The following is a 19,374-nucleotide window of genomic DNA, read 5'->3' as shown; positions in this document are numbered from 1 at the left end:
GAAGGACGCCTTGCGACATTTCTAGCCTGCTTTTCTGTCAGACAAATCCAATGCCGAGTCTTTCCTGTCTTGTTGGCGTTGTTCTTCCAACTGTTCATTTATTTCCTTAAGCGCTCGCAATGCCTCCACATATCCAAGTGGCAAATAACTTGGCACATATTTTTTTTCGCATTACAGTAGGCAGAATCTTTCTGGTATTTTCATGTCGATTCTCTGCCTTCTATATAGTATAAGGCTTGGTTTTGCTTAATAACTTTTTAGGGATCCATTCCCTCCGCTCATTGGGTCCTTTCAAACTTGCACATCTCACATAGGTTCTGAATAATGCACGTTCCTGCATCAAACAAGTGATGTATTAAGAACTAGTTGTAACCTCTGCGCTAGTCAAAACGTTTATATGTGGCTTAGTCAGGTCTATTTGAGCAGCTTACTCGCATTCTTGCCCAATAAACATGTGCTTGTTGGCATGATGCCATTCCCGCCAAACTACTTCAAGTGTAACTGCGTGAGCATTAGTTCTCCGTCATTTACAACTCTCAGTACTATTTGCTCCACTTCCACCCTTGAGTAGGATGAACCAATTTTATCGCAGTTTTTTAGTGCATTCCTGTTCCTGAGCGTGATTCTTTCTTCAGCGTTGTCAAAACGCAAATGTACTGATAAAGATCGCTCTTGTCCTATTTTGCGAAGGAGGAAGGAAATAGGTTTTCCTTTGCAAATAAATTTGAGTACAACGAGAACGTCCTTTCGAACGTTACCAAATTATAGAAATAAGACAACTGCAGAAAAATGGCGAGGCAACTTACGACTCTTCACTGTGCCTTCAGCTGCAAGGAAATACGAAATAAATGTGGGGGTAGTACACGATGTATTCTGTTTAATTAATAAAATTTAAAAAAAAATATGCGCGAACTATTTCTAGAGCCTTTTCAAACACAAAGGTGATTGTTCAGGCACTGCCGCATCTCGGCACCGTCTCAACTGATATTAGGTAAGCTAAGTAAAACTTCTTAATTGAAGAACTTTGCGCGTATTTTCCGAGTGTTTTCCGAGTAGGACATGTCGCAAGAAAAGTTACGTCCCAGAGCTATCGATGGGCTATAGGAAACGCCTTACAAAGAATGAAGGGGATGGAGGGTTTCGCATTAACCCGAAGAAACGTGGTTTCCTTAACCTGCTCCTCTAGTACGGTACGCGAGGACATGCACTACTTTTCTGTAGTTCCATGGCGGCTGCCTCCGGGAGTCGAAATCGCGACCCGGTACTCTGCAGCAGAACGCCACAGCGTTCAACAGTCACCTACCGCGGCAGGTTGAACAATGCTTCAAATGGAAGTGTACAAGGCTGTCGATTTGACCGGTGAGCCGCTTCCATCTGGGGATTTCTGGCCCCCCGTAGAGGTTAAGTGGTAGAACGACTGCCCGTGTAGGCTGTTTTTCGAAATGGTATCTACAACGAGAATCATGTTGTGTGCCCTTGCTTGCTTTCATAGCTCCTTGCTTTCATATCAAGCAAACACGCAATGACGACAACGAGGTTTCATTTTCCCTTGGCTTTCTACTAACAAATTGTTCCAGCCCTTAAGTTCCCGTAATTATTGTCACCTTATAGCTTCAAGCAACACTCCTGTGTGCGGCAGATTTCTGTTTGCTAAATTGACCCCAAAGTTCCAATTCTGGGGTATCAGAAGAAAAAATTTCGTTACGACGCAGTGCTTTATAGCCGGTGACCGCGGAATAGTTTTGAGCGCCTGGGGTTCTTTAAGACAAGCATAAACGCAGTGGTTGAGCATAAACGTAAGCTCACGAGCGTTCTTACGATTCGTGCCAATCAGAACGCGGCCGTCATTGCTGGGATCGAACACGTCACCTCGAGCTCAGCATCGAAACACTATAGCCGCTGAACTAGCTCTACTTGCATGCCCCAATCTTGCGAATGACGACTTAATTTAATCTGTTAAGGGGAACATCCTCCCTACCCACACTGTTTGTAGAGAATCAAAAGGCTGTTCGTCGCGGTGACGCAGCAGCTACGACGGCAATCAAGCTCTAGGTCGCAGATTCGACTGCCTGCTGCAGCGGTCGCGTTGTTATTCGGAGAAAATTGAATAATACTCGTCTGCCGTGCACCGCGCGCAACGTTAAACAACCCCAAATGGTAAACACTAATTCGTTCTCGTCCTCCACTACGGATCCCTCAGAGCCCACTGTCCAATCTCTGGATGCTGAAAGCCGCATATCTGTTCTTTATTCAATCGACTGCTTACCATTGTGCTTAGCTTCCTTTTCTTCTGGGGTCGGTGGCTTGCCCTGTTCAACCGGAACGGAGCCGCTTGTGCCGGCAGGTTGCGAAGCAGCCGCCATGTTAACGCCGCGTTGCAGTCGAGGTTCGAGCACAGCGTTCTTCTTTCTGCTTCTCGTGGCGCGCGCAAGACGAACGCGGCCTCGCGGCAGGTGACGATCGATGGCGTTAGGTACGATCCTGATGATGATACGATAAACGAAAATGACATTCGAGAAGAGTGTGAGTACACAGGTTGCATTAAACGCAAACTACATTTCAATGATAACCAGCAATCAGATGCATGGGGCGAGAGCCGGGAAGCAACGTCAATAATTATGTTGCCCGAGTCATTTAATAAGAAAGATTAATTTTTGTAATTGTGTTTCCCCGGTAAAGCCATTGCTGAGCATTCTTGCACATTGTGATAACGATTACCTCAAGCTGTGGCGAGCGCACACGAAAGGGGATTAGTTCAATGGTGGCGCAGGCAAAAATGTGTCAACTGAACACAAAGAGGGCAAAATGAGCTCGGCAGTTATGCGCCTGCCAAATAACTTTTGTATCCTATCGCACACCTTTACCAATGCGTTCGCGTGAAGCTCGTTTTCTAAAGTTAACCAAAGAATTACGGCAGAATTCACCTCGCGATGAATGTCGAGGCTTATAGTGTTAGTCTTCAAGCACTGTAGCGACACACATTACCTCCGATGACATGACAATTTATTTGTGACAACGACTGTCTGACGACGACTCAATGACAGGCATGCCACGACAACGGCGGGGACGATCATGGTTGAAGGGCGACAGAATGATTACGCTACAATGACGGAGAAGGAATGGCGCCAATGGAACGACGAAAGCAGTATGATGACAACGCGATGGGGACGATGGGATAGTTTTCTGAAGTAATGACGATGGCAAAACAATAGCAGTGGTGGCATGATGATGAGATCACGAGAGCGTGATGACCATGTTAGAATCATGACAATGGAACAGCTTCAATGACATCGCGATGACGGTATGGCAACGAATGCATGATGACGATGGTATGATCACGGCACAATGACGAGGATCACATGACAATGGTATCAGGATAATGGCACGTTGATGAGTGCATGAAGAAGGTGGTGTGACGACCACTTCATCACAAAAATTGTATAATGCCGATAGCGTACTGAAAAGAATGTGACAAAAAATATATGAAGACAGTTGGAAGAAGAAGCTGAACTGACGGCGATAGAACGGCCAAGATACCGTCATGGCGTTGGTATGACACTGACGGCCTGACAAATGTACGATCATAACGGGCCCACTTCTGCTATGCTACCATTTCGGTAATGCGATAAAATAATACGCCTTAGCATAGCTTTCGAAAGATTCAAGTCTGCTTGATTTGATATCGGACTGGATCCAATTTCGCAGTGATATGCTTGAAAACAAAATTATATTTCCGACAATTAGCTTGAACTTGAGGAAGGACCAAATTCTGTCATCCGGAAACCCTTCTCTTATAGTATTAGGGAGGTTAGTACGGGCAAAACGAAATAAATGACAGAACTTAAAATGACAATGGAACGACCCCGATGACATCACGACGGCGGTGTGACAACTAGTGCATCACGACTATATCACGATGACTATATGACAATGAAGCAATAAAGACGGTGGCATGAGAAAGGTATGATGACAATGGTATGGCAGCGAGTGCATGATGACGGTGCCGTGACGACTATTGTATCCCGAAAACTGCATGACGGTGATGGCGCGACGCCGACAGTACGAAGACAGGGATGACGAAGCTGCAGTGACAGCGACAAAACAACCACGACGGCATCAGGATGACGGTATGACAACGAATGCCTCATGGCGGATGACGATGGCGTCGTAACAATGGCATAACAAGAGTCGTATGAGAAAGCTGTAACGATAATGAAGATGCAAAGACTGCGATGACATCATGACCTCGAGCGCATATCTATAGTAGCCCAAGCAATCGGGAAACTTGTGGCACTCGGTCAGCCTAGAAGGCATGACGACGACGGCATGAAGATAGACAGGTAGCGTAGTTGTAATGGCGACGATGAAACGACTAGGTCGGCGTATCCACCATGAGTAAATATCAAGTTGCCCAAGCTAGTAGACAACGTGGGCCACGGAGTCCGCGTGGGAGGACGGGCGGACGGAAGAACGGATGGATGGATGGATGGATGGATGGATGGATGGATGGATGGATGGATGGATGGATGGATGGATGGATGGATGGATGGATGGATGGATGGACGGACGGACGGATGGACGGACGGATGGTTGGATGAATAGATGGATGGATAGATGGGTGGGCGGGCGGGTGCGGTGGATGGATGGATGGATGGATGGATGGATGGATGGATGGATGGATGGATGGATGGATGGATGGATGGATGGATGGATGGATGGATGGATGGATGGATGGATGGATAGATGGATGGATGGGTGGATGGATGGATGGACGGACGGATGGTTGGATGAATAGATGGATGGATAGATGGGTGGGCGCGTGCGGTGGATGGATGGATGGATGCATGGATGGATGGATGGATGGATGGGGGGACGGACGGATGCCGCAATATTACCGCGCGACTGGCTGCTCGAGGCGCTTTGCGTGTATCCGCAGGCTTATTTGACGCTCGAAAAAACACTTTCATGTAGTACATATTCGGCAATACAAAACTGTGTGGGAAGTTTTTCATATTGCTCTACAATTTTCTCATTGACACATTTCATCTGAATAAAAAATTATTGATAAGTTGGTAGATATGTTGATTGATTGATTGATTGATTGATTGATTGATTGATTGATTGATTGATTGATTGATTGATTGATTGATTGATTGATTGATATGCCCGAATACACGCAATACTGCCGCTTGACTGGCCCTTCGAGACACTTCGCGTGTATTCGCGAGCTTCTCTGACGCTCGGAAAAACGCTGCAGTGCAGCACGTATTGAGCAACAGAAAGCTATATGTGGAGTTTTTCATGTTGCTCTATAGTTTTTTTCGTTTAAACGTTTGACCTAGTTATAATCTTTGATAAGTTGAATAATTAATTATGACTGATTTGTAAATATGAGGAATGCAAGAAAAGTAATGTAGTTATCTCCAAGCGACGGCAAACTACAATACCTTGGTTCTGTCCAGCTACGTGGCACTTGCATATTTTTAAATCGTGGTGCGTGACAGCTGGGGCACTTTTTATATCGAGCACTTAACCAGAAACCGATTTCGAGCATTGATGTAAGAAAGATGGTATGTAGCGAATAAAACGAAAGTGGCAAAGAGAGTCCACCCCGTGGGATCGCGTCATCACACCTTTACTAATGCTAGTTTTGATCTTCATTCACGATGGCGCATCAGGAAGCCTTTGCCCACATTTTTTTGTCAAATTACGGCTGTAAATGCGAAGCCAACATACCTATTCTCAGTGGTGCACTTTTCTTGAACCGTACCGGACTTATGTACCGCCAGCTCCGCGGCGCGACGCCGCTGCCAGTTGTTGAAGATAACGGTTGTGCTTCACACGTCCACGAGCAACGAATTGTGATTTGTTTTGTGCGAGTCATTTCACTGGGAGAGTCTGGACCACCCACCACACAGTCCGGAGCTCGCCCCTAGTGATTTACGCGTCTTCCGTTCACTTAAGAAGTTCCTGGAAGGGCAGCGATTCACGTGCAACGATGAAGCCAAAATAGCAGTCCGATGGCGGTTCCGCAGCCAGCCGGACGAATTCTACCACTGGGCCATCTCAAATTTAGTGCGGCGATGGGAAGAATGTCTGGACCGGTGGGGGGACTATGCGGAAAAATATTGTAATGACCGTAGAATAGTACGTATATCTGTAATTCCCGGTATGTACCTTATTTTAGCTAATAATAAATGGGGGCAAAGACTTCCTGATTCGCCCTGGTATGTTGAACACTGCTAAAACATGGCGACTTGTTTTCCGATTCCACGATTATGACTTCACATGGACATTCGTTGAACAGCGCAGCTTCTGAGAGTATGCCGCAGGGCTGCACAAACCGATTTTAACCTTCCACGTTCGCAAGGCACCAGTGAACATGCGCCTTAAGAACGAGCCAGTTCATTATTTATCGTTAATCACACGACGAGACGACTCAGCCATGGCAAGATATTTTTCTTTAGGCGTTCCGAGTCACGCGATAAGCGTGCGCCGGGTAAAAGCGTCGTCGCTGGCAAAATCGATGAACCAAGTAGGCGCTTCCTAAAAACTGAAAAAAAAACGATGCTAGCGCCACAACTGATTTCGTTACAGCAACCACGTGATCAAAAAAAAACAGCCAGCAGTCATTTTTTTTCACAATCTTTCAAGACGGGAGGCAAGGTGCTTCTACGCCTAACCTGTTACGGGCTTAAGCTGATGGAAGAGTCGCCAGCAAACAATATCGTTCCTCCGTCGCAGAGTGGCCGAAAAATGGGGCAAGCCCTGACGCTCTCTCCTACAGATGACACATCAACCACCTCTGCCTCGGCAAAGCATGAGCACCTGGAAACACCGCAAGCTGAAAGAGGAAGCACGGAATCGACTCCAGAGGAACAAGCCCAGCAACATTATGGGATCGACAACGTGAATTCCACTGCAAATGCAATTCACTGCCCAGGGCGGCAGACTTCAGTGAGAAACCCTGCTCCTCCTGACATGCACCCTGCGGAAAAGCGAAGGAGTAGCGACAGTTTCAAAGGTGATTTGCCAACTATCCTGGTCAGCGATTTGACCCGCACTCAAGGCCATCTTAACAAAGCAAAACGTAAGAGCAGCGCCCATACTCGTAGCGATGCTAAAGCGGCTCCCTTAAATTCTGGTGGTGGCTCCTCCGGAAAAGCGGGCATGGGCTCTAGAAGCCCAAAAACCGCGTCCAGAAAAGAAAAACAGCCAGGCAGCAAGGAATCGGACCACGCACGCCGACAAGCGCCGAAAGGTGAACACAGCCGCCATAAATCGCCCCTTGCCCAACAAGGACGCCCTTACGGTGAACCCAAGGGTGCGGCGGTCACCATTAGCGGAAGCCGGCGACAAGCCTCAACGAACGAGCCTTCGCATTCCGACGTAGGTTACGGCAAGTGCAAAGACGGTTCGCCCGGCTTCGGCAAGAGCAGATCAACCCGCAAGGAAGGCAGTGGCAGCGGGGTAAGACGCAAAAACAGCACGGTTACAGCAACGACCCATGACACTGGCAACAATTTTCTTAAAATCGGGGCTGACACATCCGGAACAGTAGCGACCACGTTTCTCAGCGTGCCGAAAAAGTCCCGACGACACAGCTTTCCAGGCAGAACCGAAGAAGTTGAACGTGCGGACGACCGCACAAAGAGGGCCGCAAGGCCTGTAGCGGAAGGTAATTTATCCTGCCCTACTGAATTTCTCCTTCTTGCTAAATCCATTGGAGACGAGAGTAGTGAGAAAACCCTTCCAGAGCAAAGAACTGAGACGGGTATTGGCATTTCCTCGATGCGACCGGTAGGAAAGACCTGCTCGTCTAGCCCGGGAAAAGGTGCGGATGGCTCAAAAGCTACACCGAGGACCTCACCGCGAGGAAAAATATCTGGCAGCACCCCCCCGGCTTTCTTGGCTGCAGTACATTCACGCGTGAGCAAAAAGAAGCCATCCGGAAGGCAAGAACCGCGACGCACTGCATCGTTTTCGCCGAGAAAATCAAAGACCAGTGTGATCTCATCATGCGCTGAACTCTGCGCGGTTGGCTCTCAACCTAGAGAAAGGCAATCTAAAAGCGGTGCTTCACCTTGCTTTAAACTCCCTTGCTCGTTTGTTACAGCAGCGGGCGATGAGAAAGCCCAGAAACCTGCTGGAAGTCAAGAAATTGCACACGCCGACAGAATTTCGTCGAGCGCCTCAGCGGTAGCTGCAAAACCATTAAGTTCTCCTGGTGAAAAGGACAGTTCACGAACTACAGCAACGCCACTTGCGGAGGCAAATGTGACGCCCGGCTCGCACCTTTCGTCCCTGACTGCCGTGTCAGCTGAAGGCGCTCACGCGAAGAATTTTATGAGCGCGGTAGAATTAGGACACGCTGCAGAGATTTCCTCGAACCTAACAGCGACAAGTGCGCATACACCTGGCGCGGAAGTGGGTGGGCCAGAAGTGGCAGGAGCGCCAGTCCACGACAATTCCGCTGTCCGCATCCGCCATCCCTCGCATTGTCAAACGCGTCAAAACGCGAACGCTGGAAAATTCGCTGAAAGACAGGAAAGTGGCTACGATGGAAGCATTTTGTCGGCGCAGTCAGAGGCAGCTACGTCATCTTCCACAAAGAACGTGGCCGGCAGCTCGCGTAGTAGTGTAATAACAAGACGCGAACTGGTGGGGTCTGGCCAAGCCCTGGTTTCTTTACCTACTGGAAACATTGAAGTCATAAATAGCGAAAATTCAAGTCTGTTGAGCGCTGCCCAGGAAACCGCATGCATTCCGCCAGCACAAACAGGGGCAGCTACGGCTTCTTCCGACACAGAATGCCAGTTTCCTGCGACGCAAGCTTCCACAATGCTGCAAAATGCTCAGTTGCTGCCGGTGCCCGCAAGTCCCTCCCAGCACGCGCCTGCTGAGAGCCAATCGTCTGACCCTGGAAAATCTGATGCGGCTAATGAAAGTGGCTACGGTAAAAGACTTTTGTCCGTGCATGCAGAGGCAGCCACTTTATCTTCCCCAGGAACCGTGGCGAAGAACTCAAATATTTCAGCATCCGCACAAGAACTTCATAAGTCATACCCGTTCCTCGTTGACTTACTCACTGGAAAGACAAAAGCGGTGAATGCCGATAACTCAACTCGGACGAGCGGGTACAGGAACAACACCCAGGTTTTGCCAACACATCCAATTGCAGGTATGCTCTGTTCTTTCACATCACTTTTTAATGAATGAACGAAAGCTTTATTTGTTCAAATACCATAACTTCAACGTGACTGAAGAATTCACCTAACACGTTGGCATTGCGGCCGTGCGTAGTTTATGCAATTGTTACACGAGTACTAACTCAAGTGCATTTGTGCTAGTAAGGCTTGTAGATTGGGAGTCTTCAAGACCAACTGCAACGAACTTTCACTTTGACTAAATATATTATAAATTGCCAGTGTATACCACTAAAGCAATCACACAGGAAACACAGGACAGCGCTCTATCATGTGTTTCTTTTCATGTGTCCTGTTTCGTGTTGCTTAAAGCTGTTGTTCACAAGGTGTATAACAACCAGCCCAAACAAACACGCTGTTAAAATTGCATAGTTGTCTTGCTAGAGTCGTTTAACTAGGACCTAAGCCGATGACTCCTGCAGCAGGTTTTCGCTATGACGCAAGTCCCAGCAAGCTGCTTCCGAGATTTTTCCGCCACGCCGTGGTCGGCCGCGGGCGCTGCCCTACTTCGGAGGTCATGCCCAGGTGTCGCGCGCTATAAGTTATGCGTGATTAGCGGTGATGGCATCTTCTTTTTTTCAGTTTTGGAATAAAAAACAATTCTGTGCCCTTCCCCTCTGTGAAGGCGGATGACCAACGAACTTTTCTTCTTTTTTCAAAATTGGCTGTGACCGATAGAACAATTCTTATCCTTGAGCTAGATTACTCGATGAGCTGGCCGTTACTTCTACTAGATGCCTAAATGCATAATTGTATAATTTAAATAATTACACAAATAAACTTTTCAATAAGTGCGTTATAAAGGAAATATTATAATTGGCTAATTTTAGCCGATGAGCTCGCATGGCGTATCTACGTAAAACAAATTCTCAGGACTGCACCACTTTTGAGATATTGATGTTCAGTGTCCGATCGGCAAAATCTATTGGCGTTCCAGTTACTTCTGTGATTCAATGCATAAAACATTTTCTTAAAGAAGCAAGTCAAACAACAGTGCATTTTTGTGGCAGGTTTAACGGTGCATATCGCTAAACCGTTGTCATCCTCAGAATTCGCTCTGAGCAGATATGCCTTGCGAACTCACTATATGCAATACGTGGATTGGTATGTGTGCCGCCAAGTAACTATTTACATTTTAGGCTAATCAGTGTACATGTTTATCATTCAATTTAGTTTTTCGTTTTATAATTTTGTTTGTGGTAAAAGTAACGGCCCCATCATTTAGTAATTTAGCTCAATGATTAGAATTGTTCCATCTGCTACAGGTATTCTTCTTTAATTTGGCGAAACGAAAAAAAAAAAGCTCTATAGAAGGCTGAAATTAAATGTTGCTGGTGGACGCTGGTCGAGGCAAAAGGAGAGATTGGTTACGTTGACACTGTAACTCGCATCCTAGTAGCGTGGCTATGCGATTATTCTGAATTTACATCATCAATAATGACCAAAATAAAAAATGCAGTAAAACGCTCCACAGAGAGCATTTTATAACTTGTGTGTAACCGAAACTTTGAACGCAGACTGATGATGAGTGGGGTATTAGAAACTCTTCAAGCACTTTTATCAAGTTCTTGCCACGTGAAACGCATTACCTGCAGTGATCTAAACAGTGGACGCAAAGTGGTGTTCGTTTTTTTTTTTGGTATGCTCAGGTGTAAGAATTTGGGTGGATATTTGTAGCCATATCATCCTAAGCACTGTGTAATACGACTATAAAATTGAGAAATATGTTGAAGTACCATTTCTCAATGTTGCTAGAGCAACATTATTTCATACCTACTACAGTGAAAACAAGTTCGACTTAGCTTAGGGCGTAGGATTTTTTTGATGAGGTTGCATCAAAAAGTCAAAACGGCTCTCTTTGAAGAAACAAATTTATGTGCATTGAAGTGCTATTCCTTTCGAAATATTCCTATTCCAAAGCAGCATGCAGCGGTTTCAGCCTTCTTGCTTCTGTGAAAAGGCTTTAATGGCCTCCTTTCCTGCACAAGTCAAGCACTTTCGTGCGATTCCATATTGGTTTAGACAGTGCTGCGAACAAGGCGACCTTCCAGCCAGATGACGCCATCGAATACACGCAAACCACATGGCATGTTTTATTAGCACATCGCAGTATCTAATCAGAAGTCAGTGATAACATACTAACCCTGTCCGAGGCAATGGGACTTATTGATGGCAAATGAAAGCTTCAGGAATTTGTAGTGGAGACTGCTTAAAGGTGACTGGTGTACTGGAAGCATAATAGCAGGGAACATAAGGGATAGATTTTAAGGCAATCCATTTTTATCAGGATCAGTGATTTGTCAACACGAACCGTGTGTCCTAAGGACTGAAAATATGCCCAGAGGAAAGATAATGACGCGCTATCTGGCTTACATCCCCACGTGGTATCGAAGTCGGCGCTCTAATTATCCATTCATCCATCTATCATCGATCATCAGAGGCGGCGTCGTTCTAGACGATGTTCCTGCTAAATAATCTGTGGTGAAATTGCTAAGTAATCTCCTTAAACGTGCTGTATTAAGCTATGCGTCACCGAAAATGGTACGTCTATGAGTAATCAGTCAGGCAGTTTAGCAGGAATAGAGATCTGGCGCTCTTTGGCCTTAGATGCCCTTGCGCCATTAAACATCAATCATCATCAGCAGGAATAGAGATATATACCTGACACAGCTATTAATGCAACACTCAGCACAATGCTGAAAGTTGTCTTTTCGACGGCGGTGCTAAGGAGTGGCTCCAAGCATGTGCCTACTGAAAGCCCATCTGTGCCTTACAGTGCGATTCACTCGTCATATTATTAACATCCACGTCAATTTATTTTCCTTGCTGTATTTCTCATGTGCAGATTCGTATCACTGGCCCTCAGAAGACTTAACACAGGACTCTGAACCTCTTCAACAAGAGTATGAGAGTCCACAACAGGCCTATGCCATTGTGCAATCTGCTGTTGATCAATGGCTCTCTACAAGTACAGATCAAGATTCTGGTACTCCTCGAGATGCTCGTGCAACTTTGCAGCAGCATCATTACGAGCACTCGAAGCAAAGCAGCATGCATCAGCCCACAGGTGAGTTATTTTTAACATGGCCGCAATGTGTATGGGTATCCTAATGACCGAGGGCTGGCCTTCTACATCTGACATTGCAGTAGTTACTTCAAGAATGTTAGTATATGACAAAGCTTATAGCTCCTTGATCAGTCCGTGAATTGGTCAGTTCTGAGTGAAGCTGCATAAGGTGGTGTATGTCTGCTAAAGTAGGTTGGTGGAGCAGAAATCATTGAAAATCTCACAGGTCTATGCAGGTGTTGGAAACCTGGCGCAGCTGATAAGATGTTTCAATATTGTCCTAGTTCTATGTCTCCAGAGTGAGAAAATTTATCCACGTTTTAATGACTATGACGAAGGCAAGAGGCGCAATAATTTATAACGACTGTGTCACTTATGAGAAGCAGTTTTACTGCTAAAGAGATAAAGCATGGACCTAAATATGAAGATGCGCAGATGATCGGCTTATGAGAACTTATCTGTGCCCAACACAGGTGATCGTACTCTACGTCACATTCGGAGTACTAAAATTGGGGACATCCATGTGACCTGTGCTCAGCAGAACCTATCCCTCTTATTCTCTCTGCAGGGACTGCATTGCCACAATCGGCCCCGCCATTTGACTCGAGAGATGCTGGAATGCTTACACAACGCCTCAATCATTCCGATTTGGAGGACTCAGTTCCGGATCTAGAAAGTGTTTCGCTCGAAGAAGTAGCTGCTATGAAAGCGAGTCAACAGGCTCTGTATCTAGAATCGGTGCGCGGAGGAATCGTGCAGCAAGGAATGCATTCATCAGCTTCAGATAATTCGAATCCGGATGTAGAAACAACGCCAGAAGAGGAGATAAACAAATTGAAAGCGAGTCTAATGGCTGTAGAACAACAATTGTCATTTCGGAGACTGACGCAGCAAGAAATAAATTTAGAAAGACAGAATTATTCGCTTCCGAGTCTGGAGTCACCTCCACTACAAGAGTTAGCAAGAGTGCAAGCTAATCAACAGGCTTTGCAACTAGAATCTTCAGGTCGAGGAATGATGCAGCAACGGATTGGTTCATCAGTTGCAGACTACTCGGTTCCAACTCGGCCGTCACCGACGCAAGAACAGGCAGCCGGGATGACAGGGACACAGCAGGACTCGCCACAAGGATTACTGCCTTCAGGAGTAGGCCAAGCAACGTTATTTTCACAGAGTTCAAAAAAACCGGCGTCCGCTCTGGATACTCCGTATGGAGGAAAGAGTGTCATGATGCATGGCGTAACCTCGGTGCAGGAGCAGTTGCTGCAACTGGAAGCAACAAAAAAGCTAAGCACGATGCATCGACAGCGGCGACCACGTTCGCTTTCAGCATCAAGTCAAATGGAAAGACATTCATCGGATCATATTGCGTCGGTATTAAATGCAAGCTGTCTTCCAGCAGCTCCGAAACCCCGAGCACATGCGGAATACGAAGATATAGAACATTCATCGCTTGCTTCATATAACGAGGATACAGCTGCAGAACGGCACCACAACATGAATTACGGCCAACCAGACCAACTGACTACAACATCCTTCGTAAGGAGAGCTAGCCAGCAAACACTCCGCAGCTCACCAACTATGCTATTTTTTAATGCATCCGACTTTCCACCAGCTAACAGACCATTGCCACAGTTGTCAAACACAGACTTAGAGCAGCTGATTGAAAGTGACACGCAGAAGGAACTAGAAGTATCGGAACTCGTACAAGCGATGACAATGCCCATGCCTGATCCTGCCTCCAATGCAAACAATGGCGAGTCAACAACATTCGTAACGCAGCCCTCCTTGATATCTTCATCTACCCCGTCGAATGCACTGCCAAACGGTATGCCTTTCTCCCAAAACACTTATTTTCCATGTTCTACAACTTCACAAGATGCGCAACACCTTGTTCGTGACGTCCCGTACTCCATCACCACAGAGCAGAGCTATGAACTCATGCAACCGTACCCAACGCATCAACAGCTAAGCTTTATGCCGCCGCAAGAAGTGATCACTGCACCTTCCCATCAAGTAACCGAACGCAATACCTCCACAGAGCCTGTCTCATATGCTCAAGAGACACCGCTGTCAACTTTCTCGGCCTCATCCTACGACACACCCTATTTTGCGTCCTCCTTAGCATCCGAAAACACGGAAGTCCCCAGCCATAACATGCCGCCCTCCAGCACAACGGCGCAGAACTACGAACACTTGCAACAATTCCCAACTTATCAATATTCAAGCTTTCTGCAATCGCAAGGACCGATTGCGGCTATTTCCGACCAAGACCCGAAAGGCGCTATCTCAACAGGGCCCATTTTATATACGCAAGAAACCCCATCGTCATATTTCTCTCCCTCAGCCTACGACACCGCCTATTCTGCGTCCACAACATCCAAAGGCGCTCAAGCATTCCTCCATAACATGCCGCACACCGACACAGCAGAACAGAACTATGATAATACGATACCACGCACAACTGACCAGCAGTCAAGCTTTTTCCAATCGCACGGAGCGATTATAGCACCTTTCGACCAAGAAACCAAGCGCACCACCTCAACAGGGTCTATCTCATTTACTCAAGGAACCCCATCATCATCATTCTCTGGCTCATCCTACGACATAGCTTATTCAGCGTCCACAACATTCGAAGGGACGGAAGCCTTCCCCCATAACATGCCGCACACCGGCACAGTGGAACAGAACCATGAGCCCTTGCAACTAGGCCCAACGTATCAACGACCAAACGCTATTGCGTCGCAAGTAGCAGGCGCTGTACCTTCCGACCAAGCAGCGACACCCACTATCTCAACAGCGCCAACCTTATATGCTCAAGAGACTGCACCGTCATCTTTCTCTGTCTCATCTTACGACACCGTCAATTTTGCGTCCTCTTCAGCATCTGAAAGCGCGATGGTGATCACCCCCAACATGCTGCTCACCAGCCCAGCAAATCAGAGCTATGAACACACGCCACCGCACCCAACGTATCAACAGCTAAGTCTTATGCCATCGCAAGGAGCGGCAGCATCACCTTCCGATCAAGAAATAAGGCGCACTATCTAAGGCGATCTTTCTTAAATGTTCAAGGTGTCCGAATAATGCTTTCTTTCGCCCTTATCTTACAACATCGTCTATTTCGCCTCCTGCCTAAAAAAGCGCGTAAATGTTCACCCTTAACATGCCGTACTATTGGTCTGCAGAACACAGCTATGTACGAATGCAACCTGGGTCATCGCTTGAAAAAGTAAGTCACGCAATCGCAGGAAGCAGCCTCAACGTCTGTATGTCAACGAACAGAGCCCGCAATCTCAACTTTTCTTTTATCGTCGAGAGAAACTATCGTCCTCTTCCTGCTTGTCACTTTCTTTAAACCCGGCATTGTGGATCATGTTCGAATCCCGAACAAACACGAGCTTTTGCAAGCGAGGTAACGTAATTTATCGCGAAAAGCTTAGCTGTTTGACACACGTTAGCGGAGTCGTCGTTAGTGTGGCTGAGCTTTGTAAGAGTTGCAATAGGTCACCAACTCCTTCTGTGCAAACGGAAGTCATTATCTCGAGACCTCCATTTAATTTTCAGAGGTTACAATCATTTTCCCACCCTTCGTCGCTCACTGAACGCTCCTACGAATCTTCTACAGGAGCCCAACTTTAAGTGGTTTGGAAAACGCTACAACGGCCCACTGTCACTGCGCCAGAAGAAGGGGTAGTGGGAACATCGAGTCAATTCGTATTGCTAAGTTTCAACTGGCCCGTCGAGCTGCTCAAGAACGAGAGTGGTCTCCTTGTAAAGCCACTCACTACTAAACACAAACCAGGCAGCCCTTTGTCTTGCTACTTCCTGGTGGTTCATTCAGCGCTGAACAAAATATTGAAGCAAGGGCATTCACAACCTCTGACGTAGCATGAGCCAGAGCGGATGTCATTAGTACCAAGCATTCACTCAACGAGTGAGGAGTTCACCATCTTACATCGCACCCTTTTCGTAAGGCAAACCAGAGTTTGGTAGGTCGCATTTCTGTTATTGGGCACCGTTTACTCGGTTCTTTGCTCGCTAACCCCAACATTACGTGCTTTCTTGGCAGCTTGTGTCGAAATGTGCCCTGCCTAAGCACGAGTTGACTTCAGCTGCTTCAAGTATGTTGTCCTGTGCGCACGTAGGGGATTGTCCACTATATTCAATACCACGGCTCCAAACATTCCGTCCTGATGCTTTTTCCACAAGAAGTAGCAAATGCCTGGCTTGCGGAAGACTTGCCGCCAGCGCTATATACAGTTTCCCCAACGATGACCTCTGGGCTTGCCCTCTCGATTTTAACGCATCCGCTGAAGTGCAAGACATGTACTCGCCCAGAAAACCGCGTACTGTTGGAAACCGCCAGCGAGCTCAGCGCTTGTGCTAGCATACTTTCGTGTGCTACAATTAACGGAGCCTTCACAAGAAAAGACAGTTCAAGACGTGCCGGAATTACCATCTCGCTTATCCCTCCCTGTGCATCAGCCTGGTCAAGGTGACGTGCCTTTTTAGCAGCTCAGAGGAAGGAGAATTTACAAGCGGACACTGGAACAGGCACCTTCAGTAAGCTATAACTTCAGAACCCATTCGATCAGTATGTTGCCTTTAGCTCTAAACAAGGGCAGTTTTCCCTCTAGCCCTAAAAATAAATCACTGTTCCGATTTCATCAGTAATGTTGAAGATCATAAAAAGCACCATTTTTATAGCATGCGACTTCAAATAGGTGAGCATCGCAAACTGGGACACTACTGGTGTGAATGACCTACTTCCTAGGATTTGGTAGGGTTCTCCCTAACAGAACATTTCGAACTAAATGGCACTGCGCTTCTACGTCGTGCTTGATGAACCAGCATGAATACCGCTTTGACGTGTTCTTTTCATAACGCAAGGGGAGTTTGGCACTCGAAGTGATGTCAGTAGCTGTAGGCAACTACTCCTTTCGGTTGCGCAAAGTTTAACATGCGTATTCTTTGAACAACGGACTCTCAGAACCTACACGGACCATGCAAACATGCCATTTTTTTCATTGTCCTCTTGTATTTGTGCATACTTTATAAAACAAAGCTCGTTAAGTAAATTTGGCTAACCAGTTGGTCAACATTTTTCTCTGTGCTGCGTTAAACATGGCTGAATTACTTGCCGAGCTGCTACGTTAGTTATTTTAAGTGTTTTACTTATGACAACCAGTGGTGCTTTCTGCACCAGCAGTGCACCCGGTAAATAAAGTTTTGTATTCCACCTGACTCTACAATGCTTCGTGACATTTATATACATGAAAACTGCACGTTCACCAACAAGGTAGTGCGAGTGAGCACAGCCTTGTTCAGCGAATTGAAGTATTCCGTCACGACTTGAGAAACTGTACACATAACGTATCCTCATAAGCACGCCGGCCTCTTACTGCAATAGAGCATGCGTCTATACAGAATAATTTATTTTGTGCATTAGAGGACTCCGGTTTTATAAACTGTATGCGCCATCGGATGCGTGCCTTTATATAGCACCAAATTTTAATGCGAAAACATTATACGCTGCATAACGCGAAAATCCGTCCGCGGGACTGAAAAATGGTACCACAAATTGCCGACGCTGCAAAGACCAAAAACACGTGGAAAAGCAACGCTCAGATTGACTTCAGATTTCTCACGTAGGTTCCTGTAAACAAAGGGAATTATATGCTTCGAACAAAAATTTGGTAAATTTTGGTCCGGGTTGCAATCCAACCGGGCCTCCGGGGAGCGAAACGTGCACGCTTCCCCTTCGCTACCGCGGTTCCACGGTTCTGGCAGACTAAAGGTAAGCCTAGCTCGTGCGTCAATGAACACGTCACGTCGAAGCCATCTGGCTGTCTGAAGGAGTGGCCTAGTTTGTCCGTGCGTGCGTGCGTGCGTGCGTGCGTCATTGGGCCCGTGATGGCGCAGCCAATGAGGAAGACGTGGCGCCACATCTTGGGTATATAACATGAGCGCGTTCATGGCATTTCGAGGTCTGCAAACAGTACAATGATTTCGCTTTCCCACACATAAGCAGTCGTAAATGATCTCTGCCGAATTTTCACCAACCAAACAGTATAGGCGAGCACACCTTTGTTATACCGTATCATCAATCGCTACAGGAAACCAGTAGTATAACGTCAGCTCGTGTGTATATCTGAACCACATAGACCTATTATAATGCTTGATGAAAAGAGCGCTACGATGACGCGGACTAAAAGAACAACATGTACTTCGGACAAGGCGCCTTGTCCGTCGTACATGTTGTTCTTTTAGTCCGCGTCTTCGTAGCGCTCTTTTCATCAAGTATGCAAAACCAACTCGCCCACATCAAGCTTCTGCTATTATAATGCCACGCGGTCATTAATAACTTTTATATTTGTCGAGTTCTTTCTTCTTTGCCAACCCAATTTTATATTATTAGTTTAAATACTGTGGTTTTGCGTGCCAAAACCACGATAAAGCACGCGCTGGGGGGGGGGGGGGGGGCGGTAGTAAACTTTAATGAAAGGGGGGAGCGGGAAGGCAGGAGGTGGCTGAAGGATCGGGCTCAAGTACGGCCCTGGGGCTGCTTGGCCTTCTCGGTCCAGTCCACCAGTATAAGCCGTCAGTCGACGACCCCGGACCTGAGCCAGGCGGTCCAGTCAGTATCGCTGCTGACAGGGGAACGAGAAAACGGGAGCGAGGTGCATTCCAACTTTATGTGTGTGAGTGTCCCCGCTTGTGAACAGAGCCTACATAGGTCGCTTTCATTGCCCCGTGTGATTTTGTTGGTGTACGTTGGGTGTGGATATGTGCTTGTTTGGAGTCGCATAGTGGGAGACTTGGGATTAATTTTGGCCGTCTGAGGTTCCTTAAATTGCACCTAAACCTAAATACACTGGTGTTTATGCATGTCGCCCCCAACGAAATGCGGCCACCGTGGCCGTGATTTGATCCCGCAACTTCGTGCTAAGCAGAGCAACACCGAATCCACTAAGCAACCACGGCGGGTCCCCATTTTATGGCCACTGCGTATGTGCCCCTTCTTCACAAACCACCCGGAATGGCTATCTGCGACTGTAACCGGAGTGGCACAAATGTTATAAATGGACATATTTAATA

General features: G+C 46.8%; 1 protein-coding gene across 1 annotated transcript in view; it reads right to left on the bottom strand.

Moving 5' to 3' along the window:
- The window catches only part of LOC126544531 (uncharacterized), a 161,766-nt gene that overhangs the window by 29,826 nt on the left and 112,566 nt on the right, over positions 1 to 19,374 (bottom strand). Inside the window, exon 2 of the mRNA XM_055077686.2 lies at positions 2,267 to 2,481. Coding sequence (XP_054933661.1) covers positions 2,267 to 2,363 — 97 coding nt within the window. The 5' untranslated portion in view covers positions 2,364 to 2,481. The remainder of the gene's footprint in view (positions 1 to 2,266; positions 2,482 to 19,374) is intronic.

The sequence above is a fragment of the Dermacentor andersoni genome, chromosome 10 (genome assembly GCF_023375885.2).
Source record: "Dermacentor andersoni chromosome 10, qqDerAnde1_hic_scaffold, whole genome shotgun sequence".
Taxonomy (NCBI): Eukaryota; Metazoa; Arthropoda; class Arachnida; order Ixodida; family Ixodidae; genus Dermacentor; species Dermacentor andersoni.
Note: the sequence above shows the minus strand (reverse complement) of the source record. Positions and strands in the feature narration are given on the sequence as shown.